At 55.7% G+C, this 18,605-nt stretch overlaps 1 protein-coding gene across 13 annotated transcripts in view; it reads right to left on the reverse strand.

Annotated features, from left to right (window-relative positions):
- The window catches only part of UBE2Q2 (ubiquitin conjugating enzyme E2 Q2), a 33,694-nt gene extending 17,293 nt beyond the window's left edge, over nt 1-16,401 (reverse strand). For 10 of the 13 annotated variants that reach the window (XR_009450320.1, XR_009450322.1, XR_009450321.1 and 7 more), the window contains exons 1-4: nt 16,039-16,401; nt 7,524-7,625; nt 3,586-3,690; nt 996-1,052 (exon numbers count right to left, since the gene is read on the reverse strand). Coding sequence is in view for 10 of the 13 variants with exons in the window: in XM_059678118.1 (XP_059534101.1) it covers nt 996-1,052; nt 3,586-3,690; nt 7,524-7,625; nt 16,039-16,209 (435 nt within the window). In the remaining 3 variants the exon portion in view is untranslated. The remainder of the gene's footprint in view (nt 1-995; nt 1,053-3,585; nt 3,691-7,523; nt 7,626-16,038) is intronic. The other 3 variants (XM_059678114.1, XM_059678117.1, XM_059678112.1) reach the window with 3 other exon arrangements.
- Between the last annotated feature and the right edge of the window lie 2,204 nt (nt 16,402-18,605).

Below are 18,605 nucleotides of genomic sequence, written 5' to 3' on the forward strand. Positions count from 1 at the left end.
TGAAACACTAAGGACAAACTATCAAAAATGTCTCATTCTAATTAGGCAAGGTTAAGAATGATCTTCTCTCAGACTCACAAAACAAAACAAACCCACAACTAGGTCTGTAGTCGCAGGCACTCTAAGCAGTCTATTTTAAATTTAAAGTTTTCCAAATCAAGAATATAAGGTAATAATTCAATTAATTCTAAGATGCAACACCAAAACAGGTTTTAAAACCAAGACCACGAAACCAAAGACCTTTTTATCCGATCAGTGTAGACACGCAGAGCTTCACTCTGGAGTTTGACTTTAAACGCAAAGCTTCAGAGCCTGGACACGGCTGACATCGCATCGGTGACGGGCAACTACACCAGCCTCCGCTCAATGCCTTGGGAATCTGCTCTACAAAATTCCCAGATGATTTTTCAACATGAGGTAGTTTTATTATCTCTAATGAGTAGTCCCTGAAATGCTCTCTAATTCTTTATTCAAACACAGAACTTCTGAAACTGAGCAGTTCTCAAAAATAACCAATTACAGCCCCACCAGTGTGGCTCAGCGGTTGAGCTTCAACCTATGAACCAGGAGGTTGGGGTTCGATTACCAGCCAGGGTACTGGTCCGGGTTGTGGGCTCGATCTCTGTGCGGGAGGCAGTTGACCAATGTCTCTCTCTCATCTATGTTTCTATCTCTCTATTCCTCTCCCTTCCTCTCTCTCTAAAAATCAATAAAAACATTTAAAACAACTACAGGTTAAGTAGTGATTACTATTCAATGTAAACATAATTTTAGTGCTAAATGTTAAGAGTCCTTATTTTCCAGAAAATCAGATCTGAGACATAAGAGGAGCAATTTATTCAAAAGCATACATTAGAGGTAAAGCCAGATTTTAAACTAAAGCCGTCAATTACATTCATTTCCAAGAACAATGTGCTTTTCATTGTTCCACACTAACACTGGTCCATAAAGAGACTAGAGAAATTGCTAAAACGTCCCCCAATGAAGACACCCACCTCCGCCATCTCCTCCTCGTCCTCCTCTTCTGACGTCACTTCCTCCGTGGTCCCATTCTGCAAGGAAAGAAGAATGTGCAGGCCACACGGCCACACACACTGGGCACCCAGGAGGCATAGGGCCCGGCGGCCGCTCTCCTGCACGGACCCCACAGGGAACTCATTACAGTGCAGCATCTACTTAGACCCAGCTCTGATGACAAACACTTATCAGCTTTTTAAAAGAAACATTTTTGAACAATTCAAGGTTAACAGGTGCATTAGGAATAACACAGGCAATTAATCAAATATAAAGCAGCTCTAAAGAAGTTAAAGACATTCTAACTTAAAATTAAAAAAATTTTTAGCCGAAACCGGTTTGGCTCAGTGGATAGAGCGTCGGCCTGCGGACGGAAAGGTCCCGGGTTCGATTCCGGTCAAGGGCATGGACCTGGGCTGCGGGCACATCCCCGGTGGGGGATGTGCAGGAGGCGGCTGGTCGATGTTTCTCTCTCATCGATGTTTCTGACTCTCTATCTCTCTCCCTTCCTCTCTGTAGAAAATCAATAAAATATATTAAAAAAAAAAATTTTACACTTAAATGGCTTCCTTCATTTAAATAATTATCCTAAACCATGAATTAGCTTAAATTCCTCCTACAAGCTGTCAGCAGCAAGCACTCCCCTCAACCCTCAGTATCTCTCTAAAACATGAATGAGGAAAGAGGAAGGACAAACTATACGTGAATGAGCAGCATAGACTAGATGGATACTTGAGAAAAGTCTTCAAAAAGAACAAGACCGAAATAAACTATTTTTCAACCATAAATTTAAAGAGACAACTGAGGTGCTAGAGAGGCGAGGACTAGAGTGTCAGAGAAACTACGGGTAAAGCCCAGAAACAGAACGAACGCCGTGAGTGGGAATCATCATCTTAGATGCAGAGGTCCCCTTTGGAGAGACCCCGTGAGCCCCAGTCCCAGCACTCACCCTCCCTCGCCCCCTCCCACAATCCACTGGGCTCTGACTTGAACCACTAATGTGGTGGACAAGACGTGGTTCCCAATGTAATCCTCTAAGAGGCCTGGCAGCTCCCACTTTTGTGCTCTTGGAAGACAACAGTAAGGATTCTATGACCTTCCTGAAGAGGAGCCCGTGGAGAGCAGGGCCCGTGGGGAAACGGCGAGGCAGCAGGCATAAGCGAGAAGCCCTGCGGACACCCCCGGGCAGTGTGTCCACAGGGCCAGAGCCCAGCCCAGTCTGACTGCACAGCCAGGCCAGCAGCAGCTCTGTCCAGCCAACCCACCCACCGCGAGGCATGGAGTCAGTTGTTTTCGGCCATCGAGTCCCGGGTAACGGCTCAGCAGCAGTAACTACCCAAAACAACACCTGACATGATGGCTGACCTCATAACGTTTCTAAACACTGAAAGATAAGAAAAATTCCTAGAATTTGAAATGAAAAGACAGAGAGAGACAGCATCCAAGATACAAAGACTCAAGCAAAGAGGTCTACAATCCCACGAGCAGGCATTTCCAAACGAACAAAGAAAGAAAATGGAAGGAGAGGAACCACAGAGGAAAAACACACACATTCACCCACGGAGAAGACGCCAGAGTCCGACTTGAAAGGCCCGTCCGTGCTGAGCGCCAGGAACAGTGAGAAGACCTAACTACGCCCGCGGCTGACGCCTCGGAAGAGACAGGCCTCGAGCTCCCGCGGAGATGGGCGAGGTTCAGAGGGCGTCCGGCTCCCAGCACCGCTGGCCGCGCAGCCCAACACCCCAGGACAGTTATTTCCCACCCGGATTCCACATTCGGCCAAACCGCCAGTCAAGCATGAGGGCTGACTAAGCCGTTCACTGATTGGGCATTTCCTGCACACCCCAGGCACCCGTGTCACCTTCAGAGCCCCCAAAACACAGGCACCCTACTCCCCCCATTTTGGATGGGAGGTTGCTGCACACAGTGATGGGTAATGAGCAGCAGAACCGAGAGTGAAGCCGATGTGCGGCCACCCCCTGCGAAGGGAGAGCTCGGAAGTGTGCCAGCCTTCCGTCCCCCCCCGGGGCTGTGCCTGAGGGTGCACTCAGGTAAAATGTGAACGGTGAGCCCAGGAAGGTGCCAGGTCAGCGAACAACAGACCACGTGGGCAGAGCAGACAGAGCAGTTCAAGATGGCAGCTGTACCGCCAGCTCAGAGAGCCGCCGAGATGGGGCAGAACCACAGGCTCCGGGGCGAGGGGCTCTCACAGAATTCTCAGCACAGGAGAGACATTCCCACATCCTAATGGCACCTAGGACACTGCGTGGAGGAGACGCCATCTGGGGGCGCCTGCCGGGCGGCCTTGCAGGCGAAGGACGCAAGAGCAGGTATGGAACCGGGACACTAGCCACGAAGGTGAGCGCGGGCGGGCGGTTCTGTCTGTCACAGGGAATGCCAGCAGCTCCAAAAGGGAGAGGTGTGGTGCCTCCAGCAAAGCAGACAAACATCCAACAGCAGAAACGACCTCCCAATGAGCCGCACAGTCAGTGAGGGAAGCGTCCTGCTCCTTCCCCTGAGGCCATGAGGCCGTGACTCCGGCTGGCGACGGGATGGGAGGAGCTTACGTACCTGGCCCGCGGGCAGCGGCTGATCCAGCAGCTCCACATCCAGGTGCTTGGGAAGGTCGTGCAATCGGCAGAGCTCGCAGATCAACCACTTCAGCTGCTGACGAAGCTACAAAACAGTCCGTGAAGAGGCGTGGGTTAGAGGCCCTGGAGACACAGCAACGCTACACCTGGAACCCCCCAGCAGGGAGCGGAAGAAGTTAGCGACCGCCACTTGCAGCCCCGAGAGAATGACGCGGAGGGCCCTCGGGCCGCCTACAGTGGGCCCAGCAGCACGCGGCAAGCGGAGAGGGAGGGCTGCCGGCACTGTCCGCTTCCAGCTGCTCACTTCCTGCCCGGAAACCCGTCACATTCATCATGATTTAGGCCACAACACAAAGGCGGTGGCTGCACAGGGTCACAGCTGTGCCTTCCCCGGTCAGTCATTTACAAGCAGAGGCACGTGTGGTCACCACAGTCCTGGGCCCTGGTGACAGGGATATGGCGTCGAACCACCTTGGCTTGAGCCGCCCCGTTTGTGAAATAAAATCAAACCTTCTCACTGGTGACGGTGAAGTGGAATCTTCTGCGGAAACATTCAGCACTTGAGCGTCTAAAACGGCAACAATACGCCTCAGGTCTCCATTTACAACCACACTGTTGGTGAGCACATTCCCTGCAGGCAGGTGAGCACTGTGCACACACCTCCCGTGTCCACACGTTTAGCAGCGACAGTTTAAGGGTCGATGCCCCGCAGAAATGACCACGACGAGCCGGGCAACCCCCTTCCCTCGGCCAGGAGACTCCCTGGCTGTGTCTGACTCAGAAGAGAGAGGAGAGAAGGAAGCAGGTTTCTGAAGGACGAAGGAAACAGGCGCAGGACCAGACAGGGTTAAACAAAGCAAAGAGCAAGCCTTTCCCACGTGGACCAGGAGCAAGAGAGAGAAACGCTGAGCTGGACATCGGGATTAAAAGCCCTCAGGCGTGGAAGGCAGACCCCGTGGGTGTGCATCACCCAGTCCATCTGTGCGTGCTCGTGACCGTGACGGCGGGGTGGGGTCTGAGAGCCACGGAGTAAGGGGGGGCTGGCAGCCTGTGGTGGAGTCTCGCCCAGCAAGAAAAACGGGGGTACATGCTGTAGGAATTTCAAGTTTATGCTCCCCCAAAGCGTCTCAGGGACGGGGAAAGCTAAGGCCTTGGGGATAAACTTAGAAGTTTTGGACGGTAGATGGACAGGCCTGAGACTTCCTCGAGAGCTGGGGCGGGGGGCGAGGGGGGATGGGAACACTGGGCTCACACAGACTCTAAGCCGGTTCCCAGGCCCGTCAGGCAGCAGTGATGAGGTCCATCGGTTCATCTCCCGCCGCCCCCCGCCCCACGCACAACCAGACAGAATCCCTGGGGGAGCCTGCCGGGCGGTGGACCGCCGGGAGGCAGGTGCGCCTCGATTTAGATGTGACGTTGGACAAGGAGGCGCACCAAGTGCGGGTCCCTGGGTCTACAGACACCCAGCCGCGGACGGGCTGGGAGCTCGGGAAGTCGTTTTAGCTGCAGATGCAGGTGCCTGGAGACACGGCTTAAGGAGTAAGAGGCTGCCCAGAAGGCACAACACGAGGAGGAAGAGGCGGACCGAGGGGACACGGTAGAGAAACAGGACTAGCCCGGGAGGCAGCGCCCTGGCGGAAGTCCTCACCGACAACCAGTTCCCCGCGGACAGACCTGCCAGTGTTCTGCACTCGTCACTTACTACGGAGCCTCGCACAGAAACCAGTCAATTAAAAAACCACACACTTTTTTGTGTCCTACGACTAACAGCTTCCTGTGTCCACCCAGGGAAAGTGCATAAGCCGGCGGAGAGCCGCATTTCTCACACAACAGCGGCCGGGCCAGGCGACAGACGGTACCGTGCGCCTGGCTTCTTCACGCAGAACGGCTCGGAAAGTTGTCTGTGCCCCGCGAGAAGACGGGCTGCAGGCTTTGTAACTACAACGTAACGTTCTAGCGTAAAACCGCACGCAGGCATGTTCACCTAACCAGGTCTTCCTGTGGCCACTAAGTAATCAATGCTGAATGGAGACGTTTCAGGAAGGGAACCACCGACGTCTCATGCTGCAGTCGGGTCAAGTGCAGAACGGAAAAAGGAGCCCCGATTCAGCGACTAAAGGGAAGAACGTTAACGCAACGAGAAGCAGACCCCACTGTCATGCACGAGGTGAACGGAAGGTGCGGGAAGACAGCTCACTCTGTCGACAGACTGGGCTCTGCGGGGACCAGAATACCTTCTTCTTTATAAAAGCAGCCCCGTTTTATACCCTGTGTGTCGCTTCACTGTATGAGCATTTCTGATGGGATCTCTTAGACACGGAACATAACCCCATCGTTTCTCTGTCACAACACACACACCCTCAGGTCTAGGAAAGGTGGCCGCAGGAGCTGACCCTGCCCGTCCTGCAGCCCCTGCCCGTCCTGCGGCCCCGGCGGCAGGTGCGGACGCGGCCTCCTGCTTTAGCCTTTTACCTCCACCCTCAGGCCTCTCCAGACCAGCCTTCACTTCCAAAATCCTTTTCAAACTGATGTTCTTATGTTCTTAATTTTAGGAATAATCATGTTTAAAGCAAAAGTAACCTATTTTGACAATAATCTAAGACTCTAATTTCCCCAAAATGGTCATTTCTCCCAATACTATTAATAGAATAATCGATCCTTTCCTATTTGAGCGCTTTAACTCAGTTCAGTTTCACTTATTCTAAATTCTCAATGACCTGAATCTTTCTAAATTCCCACTGCCTTTATCCATCCAGCCCAGTGTCAGTGCACAGTATTTTATGTAAAACCGAGTTGAACAAGTCCCATTTCATTACTTTTTCTTCAATTTCATTACTATTTTTACTCTTCAAAACAGACTTTAGAGCCCTGACCGGTTTGGCTCAGTGGGTGGACCGTCGCCTGCAGACTCAAGGGTCCCAGGTTTGATTCCAGTCAAGGGCATGTACCCTGGTTGCGGGCACATCCCCAGTGGGGGATGTGCAGGAGGCAGCTGATCGATGTTTCTAACTCTCTATCCTTCTCCCTTCCTCTCTGCAGAGTCAATAAAATATATTTTTTAAAAAACACAGACTTTAGATTCATTTTGTCAAGTTCCAAAAATAAGCCTGTTTGATTTTTTTATTTTTACTGGAATTGTATTCAATTTATAAATTAACATGAAGCTATGGAGATAATTAACATGTTTATAATATGAAGTCTGCCCATCTGGGAACATACTACCTTTCATTCCACTCAGCAAATTATTATAGTTTTCTTGATACATCTAAGTTTATTCCTAGGTAGTTTATTTTTTTAATAATTTAATTGTAATCAACAAAATACTTTTCTAAGTGATTAAAGCTGATATTTGGGGGAACCACTGATTTTCATATAACAGCACTTTTAACCAGTCACCTCAAAACTGTCTTCTCAGTTGGTTCCTTTGGATTTTTTCCAGGTAAATAATCATGTCACCTGTAACGAATGACTGATATTTTCTATAAGGACTTTATAACATCATGGGAAAATACAGTAATAATATTAACTTTAAAAAATGATATAAAACTATGTAGAATATGACCTCAACTATTTAAACATATGTATGAGTATATGTATTTTACTATAAGGGAGAAAAACTGAAAGGAAAAAAAACATCATGTCAACAATCGTTATTTATAGCAGGCAGAGAAACTATGGGAGATCTTTATGTTCCCCTTAACTTTTACTAGTTCTCTCACAAATGTTACTCATCAGTTTTATAAAAAAGGAAAATAGGTTTTAATTTCTTTGTGAAATGGAAAGTTGCATTTCTCTCTATATAAAACACTTTTCATTTGTATCCCTCTGGATTTACGGCAGTTATAGACTCTTGACAGGAAAAGCAGTTCCCTAATGTTCACGAAGAAAAAGAGAGAGGAGCAGGACCTATTTTCTTACCGAACTGTTGTTCTTAGAATCTTCTAGACGTTCCAGAACTGATGTCAGGTTTGGGTCATCAGAGTCCACGAACCATATTGGTGAGGAAGCTGGGTACGACTCCTGTAACAGAGACACCTAGTTACACACTGGAACAGACCAACCTGGGCATGCAGCTCAGCCAGACCACTCAGTGGTCAGGTGGCCACAGATTTCAGTGACACACACCCGGGGAAGCCGTCAGGGCACAAGCCGGGTTCCGGGCTCAGTCCCCAGTGGCGGGGAGGGGGGGCGGGGAGGCGCGTGCAGGAGGCAGCCAATCAACGATTCTCTCATCATTGTTTTTAATTCTCTTTTCCTTCCTCTCTGAAATCAATTTAAAATATATAGATATGGGGAGGAAAAGCAATATATTAAAATCCATGTGTGGAAAAATTAATTTCTTTTAATGGATTTTTTAATTGATATTTTATTCTTCTGGAAACCAGTTATGGGACCGTTACTGTCACACTTTGCTGTCCAATCAGTGTGGCGTGGAGAATGAAATAAACTCACAGAACCGTACAGAACCTTCATACAATCCCAAATGCTTTGACAACATAAGAAGAAAGCTATAAGAACATAGGAAGGAATTGCTCCCTGCTCATGATTTTGCAGGTAAGCAGCTGAGCATCTCCATGGCCGGAGCCCACAGACGCAGTGACACCAACAGAAGTGAAAACGCCCGTGATGGGGACGCGTCAGTGCTCCGAGCAGCACGTGTGGCCGAGTCAGGGCCTTCTAGAGCATTCCACGCGGCACGGAGGCTGGGAGGCCAACCCGGGCGCTCAGGACCCACGGGCTCCCCGGCTCAGCCTCCCGTCCTCCAGGACTCCGAGGGGACGGCGCGGACCCCGCGCCCACAGCCTGGGGAGGGGCTGCGTCACTCTGGCTCAGGCGGTGCCTTACCTTCGCGGTGGGGATCCCACTCACCTCCCCAGCCCTCGACCTGCTGACCCTTGTCTCACACCGCCCTTCCCCAGGTCGAAGAAGCTTAACAAGAGGTGTGACGTTGCTAAGGGACACGCATTCACCACACGGACACCCAAGTCTCCTCTTCGTGGACCTGGTCCTTCCGAGGAGGGGCACGGGGGACGGGGGCGGGGAGGGGGGGGAGAACTAGGAATCCGACTCGACGTTACAAACTGGTCCGATGCATGGACACAAGGACTCCTCGGCCTGAAGGACACTCAGCTGCCCTCATTCCCAGCATTTCTCCGCGTTCCTTTAGAAAGGTGGCCGGCCAAGAGGGCCGGCCGAGACAAGGCCATGGGCTCTTGGTCAGGTTTCGTTCGTTAGTCCTCCGTGTGACTGCCTGGGCTACTTCCTATCGGTGTCAGACTAGAAACACATAAAACTAACAGCCCCGATTTAGTTCCCGTGAAACGTTACTGCAAAGCGTTTTCAAAACGAAGTGCTCGCCAGCGCCGAGGACACCACTTCCGTATCCGAGAGAACGGTCACCACAGAGCTTTCCTGTGGGCGCCATGGGGGCAAAACAGTGATCTGTGCACAGAAAAGCAAGACGCGCTCTGCTCACGGTCCCAGCTACTGGGAACACGCCTTTCTCTCTCCCATGAACTCGAAGCTCTAACATTTTAAAATTTGGTATCTTGCTCCTGGGGAAGGGAGGTTTGGGCAATGAGGAACCGAAGTTTAATTAAGGGAAAGGGTTCCACCACAAGTAGCCACTCGTGCAGAAGAGTGTGATGACTTATCGACACAAATAACGAGGGTTTGTTTGTTTACTGGCTAGTTTATGTCCGGGGGGAGGGTCTCTCTAAACCAGCCGCGACCCTTTAATACAGTTCCTCATGTTGTGGTGACTCCCAATTTCATGGTTACAAATTGAACACAATGAAAGCATAGTGATTAATCGCAAAAACAATATGTAATTATAGATGTGTTTTCCGATGCTCTTAGGCGACCCCTGTGAAAGGGTCGCGACCCACAGGTTGAGAACCGCTGCCCTAACCCAATCCCTGCCAGCAGTTCCCAGACACAAGCACTCAGTCCACTGGGAGAATGAGCTCCCACAGGGCTGCCCAGGTGAGTCAAGCGCTGCGGGGCCTCCAGGTGCGATCGTAACTGGAGGTTGGCACCGACTGGCAATGGGATGTAGGTTTGCACGACCGACCGCCTTGCATATCTCGACGTCCTACTTTATTAGGAAAGACTCCCCGAGGTTGAAACAGCCCTCTTTGCCCATCATATTTAAGATCAGGGCACGTTTACAAAACAGAAAACATTTCAGCTCAATTCCCTTTGCCTAGAGAACAACACGTCTGGTCTTTCACTTCGTAAAGGCATCTTTCATACGAACTTGAGGTCAAGTCACAGGTTTCCTCTCCAGCCCCACGCGGCCCCTCACATGTGCGTGTGCCCGTGACAGACTCGTGGCGGTTAACGTACAGGACAGGCAAGTTTTCTGTTCGAACTGCAGAGCCAGACGTGACCACATAGGCAACAGACCAGGGTGTCCCCGAAAGCATGTGTGCACTGACCGCTGACAACGCCCTTAATTTTCGCTCTTTTTCTCGTTTAACTGATTTGAAATAATGGGTGGAGCCGGGCTAAGCTTGAAGAAGGAAGGTTTATCCTAAAGTGCCACCAGGCCGTCTTGATGGGGACCCATGAGAGGGGGACACGGGACAAAGCCGGCCACAGCCCGCGGGCCGAGGGCACACGCATACGGCACGGAAGCTTCACGTCTGCGATCCCATGGCTCCGCGGCGGCAGCAGGGCCGGGGCCAGAACGGTCCTCGGTCTGGAAACAGGCACTGACCAAACTAATGGCTCATTTCTGCCGGGCCTCCTAACTGTTGGAAATGACCTGTACGTCAGTAACCACTGACTTATCATCATTCAGGGTGGGTGTGCGTTTTTTGGGAAACCCTGTATTTACTGAACGTTTGCCGAGTGGAAGATGAAAAGGGTAATTATAGGACATTCCCCCTGCCATCGTAAAAAAAAAAAAAAAAAAAAAAAAGACTAAAAAAGGCAAAGGGAAGCACCGCTGCCTAACACGTTCTCTGTGCAGAGCCGGTTCCCCCCCGCCCCCCAATTCCGGGATCCGGCGCGGGGAGAAGCCAGAGGGGAAGTGAGAAACTGTAGGTGCCAGAGGACCTCCAACCCCCAGGAGGCAGAACTCGCTGGTCTTTCAGTGTCTGACTCCAGGAGCTGAGGCCCAGCCCAGGACGGGAGGAGGGGTCTCCCCTGAGGAGGGACCAGGAGTGGGCGGGCTGAGCAGAGACCTGATGACCATGTGAGCTGCTCTGCCGAACTGGACTCGGAAACATGAAGAGAAACAGAAAGAGAAGCCAGAGGCCCTAGGGGCTGAGGGGGAGGGGAATGAGCAGCTTCAGGAGATTACAGCCCGAGCCCGTGTGGCTCAGTGGCTAGAGTGCTGGCCCTCCCTCAGACTAAAGGTCCCGGGTTCGATTCCGGTCAGGGGCATGGACCTCGGTTGCAGCCTTAATCCCTGGCCTTGGTCGGGTGTGTCCAGGAGGCAACCCATCGATGTGTCTCTCACAGGGCCTCTCTCTCTCTCTCCCCCTCCCTCCCACTCTCCCTAAAAATCAATGGAGAAAAAAGTATCCTTGGGTGAGGATTAAAAAAAAAGAAAAAGCAATAAAAAACATATTTTTTTAAAAAGAAATTTTAAATTTTCCTAATAACCCAGGTGACATGGAAGCTGAAAGTTCTCACAGCAGAGCCCCTCGATGTGCCCACCCTGCTCCCACAAGACACGTCCGTTCTGTCTTCAAACCAAGGTGCTGCCAGGATGAAACGGGACCTGAGAGAGGTGGTCCCCGTGAGAGAGGTGGCCCCCCGAAGAGAGAGGTGGCCCCCCGGAGAGAGAGGTGGCCCCCATGAGAAAGAGGTGGTCCCCCGGAGAGAGAGAGGGGGCCCCCCGTGAGAGAGGTGGCCCTCAGGAGAGAGAGGTGGCCCCCCGGAGAGAGAGGTGGCCCCCGTGAGAGAGAGGTGGCCCCCCGGAGAGAGAGGTGGCCCCCCGTGAGAGAGAGGTGGCCCCCCGGAGAGAGGGGGCCCCCGTGAGAGAGGTGGCCCCCCGGAGAGAGAGGTGGCCCCCCGTGAGAGAGGTGGCCCCCCGGAGAGAGAGGTGGCCCCCCGTGAGAGAGAGGTGGCCCCCCGGAGAGAGAGGTGGTCCCCCGGAGAGAGAGAGGTGGCCCCCCGTGAGAGAGGTGGCCCTCAGGAGAGAGAGGTGGCCCCCCGGAGAGAGAGGTGGCCCCCCGGAGAGAGGTGGCCCCCCGGAGAGAGGTGGCCCCCATGAGAGAGGTGGCCCCCGGAGAGAGAGGGGGCCCCCATGACGGCAGCTACCCTGGCCACGCGGGCCCTGCTGAGGAGCGGGGGCCGTAGGAGCAGTGACGAGCCCCAGGAGGCCCGGGCCCGGAGACTCAAACCCATTCTAGAAAGAGAGCCCTCGGAGCAGCAGCCAGGGGAGCTGGCAGGACATCCCCTGGGCACACTGAGGAACGAGATGAGAGAATAAAGAGAGGTCAGGTCCACGCGGTTCTCCGACCTCTGTGGGCTCCTCCCCCAGAACATGTCCAGGCCAAACAGGATTCCCGTGGTGGCTCCTACGCCATCATTGTTGTTCAAAAGCCAAATAACAGATAACAAAGACGACAGTAACTTAAAAAAAAAAGGCAAGCGCCCAAAACTATTACAACAGAAAACAAGGAAACACACCCAAGGCGCGGGTCGCAAGGACTATGACACAGATCAGCAGGAACTGACTCTGCCCCATTTCCGATCCCTTGGGGGCGGTCAGACTGGAAAGACCGATGGGGGGGGGGGATGGCGCACACGCCACACGGGACAGACGGCGTGCAGAAGCCTGAAGGAGAGGGTGCGGCACCTTGGGAGGATTTTTCAGAAACTGGCGTGTGTGCGAGAAGCAACCCGTGAGGCGCCGTTCACGCACACGTCACAGGAGCTGCACGAGATGATCCTTGGTCCACATGAACACAGGGCCCAGCATCGCGACTTGAACGGCGCCTCCCAGTGGTGCCGCTACCCTAGTCCCCACCAAGCCCTCCTCCCGGGTGTGTCATCCACTTCTTCTTTTCGAATATATTTTTATTGATCTCAGAGAGGAAGGGAGAGAGAGAGAGAGAGAAACATCCATGTTGAGGGAATCATGGATCGGCCGCCTCCTGCACGCCCCCCACTGGGGATGGAGCCCGCATCACGGGCCTGTGCCCCGACCGGGAATTGAACCCTGACCTCCTGGTTCTTAAGTCGACGCTCAGCCACGGAGCCGCGCCGGCCGGGCTCCCATTCCCTTCTTGCTCAACTTCCTAACCCAGGCCATCAGTCGCCGTCCTTGCGCGTGTGGTCTATGGGCACCGCCGGCCTGGAGGTGAGACAATGCCCCGGGTGGCAGCCTGCCTGACAATCAGTCACTGGGAATCCCTGTGCCCGGGCGCTCAGTGCCAGCCCAGCCCAGCACCACACACTCCTCTCCTAAAGCCCCCGCTGTCGCCGCCGGCGCGGCTCAGGGGCTGAGCGTCGACCTGTGAACCAGGAGGTCAGGGTCCGATTCCCGGTCAGGGCACGTGCCAGGGTTGCAGGCTCGATCCCCAGTGCGGGGCGTGCAGGAGGCGGCCGATCCGTGATTCTCTCTCATCACGGATGTTTCTCTCTCTCACCCTCTGCCTTCCTCTCTGAAATCAATAAAAAACATATTTAACAATAAATAAATAAATAAATAAGCCCCCCCCCTCCCCCCGTGGAGACCCCTCCCGCTCCTGGATGGCGAACGCCTTTCCCAAGTTCCCTGGGCAACTCGGTGGCTCCCCGCGGCCTACCCGTCCGGCTCCTGTCCTTCGAGCCAGCCCCACACTCCCCCGAGACGGTCACCCCGAGGCCAGCCTCCTTCCCATCGCCACCTCGCGCTCCTGCTTCCTGTCCCCGCTGCTGGAAAAGCGCTCTCCTTCTTGCTGGGCTCCTCGGCCACACTTTTCTCAAGCTTCGGTGGGTTGTTTTGTGTGTGTTTTCTTCAAAATCAATGTTTTTTATCGATTTCAGAGAGGAAGGGAGAGGGACAGAGAGAGAGAGACTTCAGTGATGAGAATCACGCCTTCATATATGGAACCTAAGTAACAAGATAAACGGATGGACAGAGTGGATCCAGAGCCATGGGAGCGGGGACAGAGTCCAGGCTCTCGGAGGGAAGCAGGGGAGGGAGGGGGGTGGGAGGTGACCAACCAAAGACCCTGCGTGCATGTGTACATGCACAGCCCACGGACACAGACAGTGGGGAGGTGGGGGGGGGGGGGTGGCCTGGAGGGGTCGATGGGGAAAAAAGGGGACACGCAGGCCCTGACCGGGTAGCTCCGTTGGTTAGAGTGTCCTCCCCATATACCAAGGTTGTGGGTTCGACCCCTAGTCAGGGCACAAACAAGAATCAACCAACGGCCCAGCCACAGTGGCTCAGAGGTTGAGCATCAACCTATGAACCAAGAGGCCGATGACTGAAGTGTCCCAGGTTCGATTCCGGTCAGGGCACAGGCCCGGGTTGCGGGCTCGATCTCCAGGAGGGGGCGTGCAGGAGGCAGCCGGTCCATGATTCTCTCTCATCATTGATGTTTCTCTCTCTCTCTTCCTCTCTGAAATCAATAAAAATATATATATTTTTTAAAAAAGAATCAACCAATGAATGAATAAATAAGTGGAACAACAAATCAATGTCTCTCTCCCCCCTTTCTCCTCTCTCTCTCTCTATAAAAATCAATCAAGCCCTAGCTGGTGTGGCTCAGTGGGTAGAGTGTCAACTTGCGGCCTGAAGGGTCCCGGGTTTGATTCCCGGTCAGGGCACAGGCTCGGGTTGCGGGCTCCATGCCCAGGGTGGGGCGTGCAGGAGGCAGCCGGTCCATGATTCTCTCTCATCATTGATGTTTCTCTCTCTCTCCCTCTCCCTTTTTCTCTGAAATCAATAAAAGTATATTTAAAAATAAATAAATAAATAAAATAATTCTTAGAAATAAAGGGGGGGGGGGGGGTGGGCACGTGTAATCTTTCAATAAAGATTTTAAGAAGCCCTGTCCGGGTAGCTCAGTTGGTTAGAGCATCATCCCAACACCCCAAGGTTGCAGGTTCAATTCCCGGTCAGGGCACATACAAGAATCAATCAATGAATGCACAAATAAGCGGAATAACACATTATGGCACTCTCTCACTCCCTTCTCCCCCTCCTCTCTCTAAAATCAATAAAAAAATTAAAAAAAAAAAAAGATTTTAAAAAATGACGAGAATCACAGGTCGGCTGCCCCCTGCACGGAGGCCCCCGCCTGGGGATCGAGCCCGCCACCCGGCACGTGGTGCGCTGACCTGGAGCCAACCACTGAGCAACACCGGCCGGGCTGGTTTTCGGGTTTTTGTTTGTTTGTGTGTTTACTTTTTCAGATAAATTTTTCTCTGCGGGGCGGGGGGGGGGGGGGGGGGAGCGGGGGGAACCGGGCCCATCTGTGTGAAAGCCCAACCACCACCACCAGGATCCCCTCGGGGGCGCCCCAACTCCCCCACCCCACCCCCCCAAAAAAAAACCAGAGTGAGTGCTGCCTGGGGCTTTTTCCTCCCGATGATATCACGGCCCTGAGTCACACCTTTTGCTGTGGAAACCTCTTCTCTCCCCGCCAACCCGCCCCCCCCCGACACCCCCCCCAAAAAACAATAATAACAACAGCCCAATTCTGCAGAACCGAACAGGGACCCACACACTAGATGCTCAATAAACCCTCCCTCCCCCAGGCGCAGCGCTCCCCGGACTGGTTTTTCCGGAAACACACACCTGCCCCCCCCAAACCCCCACCCTCACCCCGCAACCCGGGAACCCCATTTTCAGGAGAACCTGGTCGCTCCCGGGCCTCGGCCCCCGGCTCCAGGGAGGGACCCCGAGCTGGGTGGGTGCTCGGAGGAGGAGGAGGAGGAGGAGGAGGAGGAGGAGGAGGAGGAGGAGGAAGAGGAGGAGGAGGTCACCCCCCCGGCCGGTTCCCCCAGCCCCGGGCTCTCAGGGGCGCCCCGCGTCCCCCAAAGTGCGCGCGAGGGTCCCCCGGCCTGTGGCCGGAAGTGGCCGGTCCGCGCTCGGGCACCTGCGCGCCGCCCTCCCCTCCCCCCGCCCCCTCCCTCCCCCGGCGCCTCGGGCTCTCGGGTCGGCTCCTCCCGAAGCGCGGACGTGCCGAGGCGGCCGGGGCTGCGCGGCCTGAGCCCGGAGGCGGCCCCGGCCTCCCGCCCGCCCGTCCCCTCCGCCCGCCCGCGGCGACCCGGCGGCCCCTCAGCGCCCGGACCCCCGTCGCCTCCCCCAGCCCCGCGGCGACGCGGCGGCGAACCGGCAGCGGCCCAGCCCGGGGCGCCCAGACCGCGCCGCCGCCACCCCCGGCCTCGCGGGGCGGCGGTGGCCGGGCCCCGGGCGGGCGTCTTTGTCCGCCGCCCCCGGCCTGTCCCCGGCCCCGGCCCGGCCCGGCCCGGCCCGCACCGTGATGTTGCAGTGCAGCGTGAGCGCCGAGGCCGCGCTACCCGGCGGCCGCACCAGGAACTGGCAGTGCAGTTCGTCCAGCTTCCAGCTGACGATGCGGAACCGCTCGTGGTTCTTGTCGAAGATGGACGCCAGGAACTTGAGCTCAGCCTTCAGCCCCGACACCGACATCCTCCCTCATCTCCGGCGGGGAGCCCGGCCCGCGCCGCCGTCACGGCCGGAAGAGGCTGAGGGCGGCCGGCCCGGCAGCGGCCTTTGTAACCGACGCGGCCGGCAGGAGGCGGCAGCCCGCGGCTGAGGAGGGCGACGCGACACCGCCCCGCCGCCGGCTGAGGCCGCCCGCCCCGCCCTCGCCCCGCCCTCGCCCCGCCCCCCGCCGCCAGCCAGGCTCCGCCCACGCCTCAGGCCCCGCCCACGCCACCAGCAGAGGCCACTCGTCGCGCTCCCCTACCGTCGCTCCGCCCCCCGCCGCAAGCCCGGCTCCGCCCACGCCACCAGCAGAGGCCTTTCGCCCCGCCCCTCTCCCCGCCTCTGACGCAAGCCCGGCTCCGCCCACGTCTCGAGCCCCGCCTACGCCACCAGCAGAGGCCGCTCGCCCCGCCCCTCTCCCCGCCCCCGACGCAAGGCCTCGTCCAGCCCTCCCGACGCAAGCCCGGCTCCGCCCACGCCGCCAGCAGAGGCCGCTCGCCCCGCCCCCGACGCCAGGCCTCGTCCCGCCCCCCGACGCAAGCCCGGCTCCGCCCACGCTCAAGCCCCGCCCACGCCACCAGCAGAGGCCGCTCACCGCGCGCCCCGCCCGTCGCTCCGCCCCCACCGCAAGCCTGCCTCCGCCCACGTCTCGAGCCCCGCCTACGCCACCAGCAGAGGCCGCTCGCCCCGCCCCCGACGCAAGGCCTCGTCCCGCCCCCGACGCAAACTTGGCTCCGCCCCCGCATCAAGCCCCACGCGGCCCTCGCGCCCCGCCCCCTCGCCGCCGTGTTCTGTCGCGCCCTCTGCTGACGGCGACCACTCGGTGCGGTCGGGTCACGCTGCCCGCATCCGCGGCCCCGCTCGCTCGGCGTCCATCCTCTCCCTCCTGTGCAGCCTTTGCCCTGGTTCCCACGCTGGCCGTGGCGCAATCACCCCCGTGGGGGCCGGCTCCGAGGTCATCCCAGGTCAAAGTGCCACCACCGCACCGACACCCTGCCTCCCGCCGGCACCTGCCACCGCGCGACCTCTCCCCTGTCCGTTTGTTCACTGTCTTCTTCCAACGCCCATGGAGGCGCATCCCCAGGACCCAGGACAAGGCCTTGGCCATGTCGACGCCCAGTGTGACTCAGTGGTTGCTCCTGGATCTGGCAGCCGCAGCTCGGACACGGCCCCCGACACATCCTCGGGGCCCCGCCAATGGCCCCGGTCGGTCGGGTGGCTCCGGGCATCGACCTAGGAACCAGGAGGTCACGGGTCGATTCCCGGGCAGGGCACATGCCCGGGTTGCAGGCTCGGGCCCCAGTTGGGGGCGTGCAGGCGGCAGCTGATCTATGATTCTCTCTCATCATTGATGTTTCTCTCTCTCTCCCTCTCCCTTCCTCTCTGCAAATCAATAAAAAATATATTAAAACAAAAACGGCCGCCCTGACCAGTTGGCTCAGTGGATAGAGCCTCGGCCTGCGGACTGAAAGGTCCCAGGTTTGATTCCAGTCAAGGGCACATCCCCAGTGGGAGGTGTGCGGGAGGCAGCTGATCGATGTTTCTCATCGATGTTTCTAACTCTCTATCCCTCTCCCTTCCTCTCTGTAAAGAATCAAAATATATTTTTAAAAAATAAATAAAAATAAATTTAAAAGGCCCCACAAATGGATGAAGGGGCGAATGGACGTGCAAAGCAACACAGCACACCTGGGACGCACCCCTGGTGTTTCCAGGAAGGCGTGCTGGAGGCGGGGCCGCGCTCAGAGAGGGCCTTGTGCTTGGTTCAGTGTTCTGCTGTACCATTCTGAAATTCTCCGTGATTTTCCAACCAGGGGCCCTGCGTTTTCCTCTTACCCTGGTCCTGACTGGAGCTCCCCAGCCCTCCCCAGCCCCTAAACGTCTCCCGCTGCATGATCTCCCAGCGGTTCCTGGTCCCTTAGCTGACAAAATGCAGAACAGCACAGGCGATATTAATTAATCCAGGGAGCGAGGGACATTTTAAACGCTCTCACTTGGCCTGGCCAGTGTGGCTCAGTGAATTGAACGTCGTCCTGTACACCAAGAGGTTGCTGTTTCAATTCCTCCCTCAGGGCACAAGCCGGGGTTTGGGGGGGGGGGGGCCTGCAGGAGGCAGCTGATGGAAGTTTCTATCTCTCTTCCTCTCCCTTCCCCTCTCTCTCTCTAAAAAAAAAATCAATTAAAGAAATGATTTTTAGCCCTAGCTGGTGTGGCTCAGTGGATAGAGCATCAGCCTGCAGACTGAAGGGTCCTGGGTTTGATTCCAGTCAAGGGCACATGCCCGGGTTTCGGGCTCCATCCCCAGTAGGGGACGTGCAGGAGGCAGCCGATCCATGATTCTCTCTCATCATTGATGTTTTTCTCTCTCTCTCTCCCTC

Source organism: Myotis daubentonii, chromosome 21 (assembly GCF_963259705.1).
Source record: "Myotis daubentonii chromosome 21, mMyoDau2.1, whole genome shotgun sequence".
In the NCBI taxonomy this organism is placed as follows: domain Eukaryota; kingdom Metazoa; phylum Chordata; class Mammalia; order Chiroptera; family Vespertilionidae; genus Myotis; species Myotis daubentonii.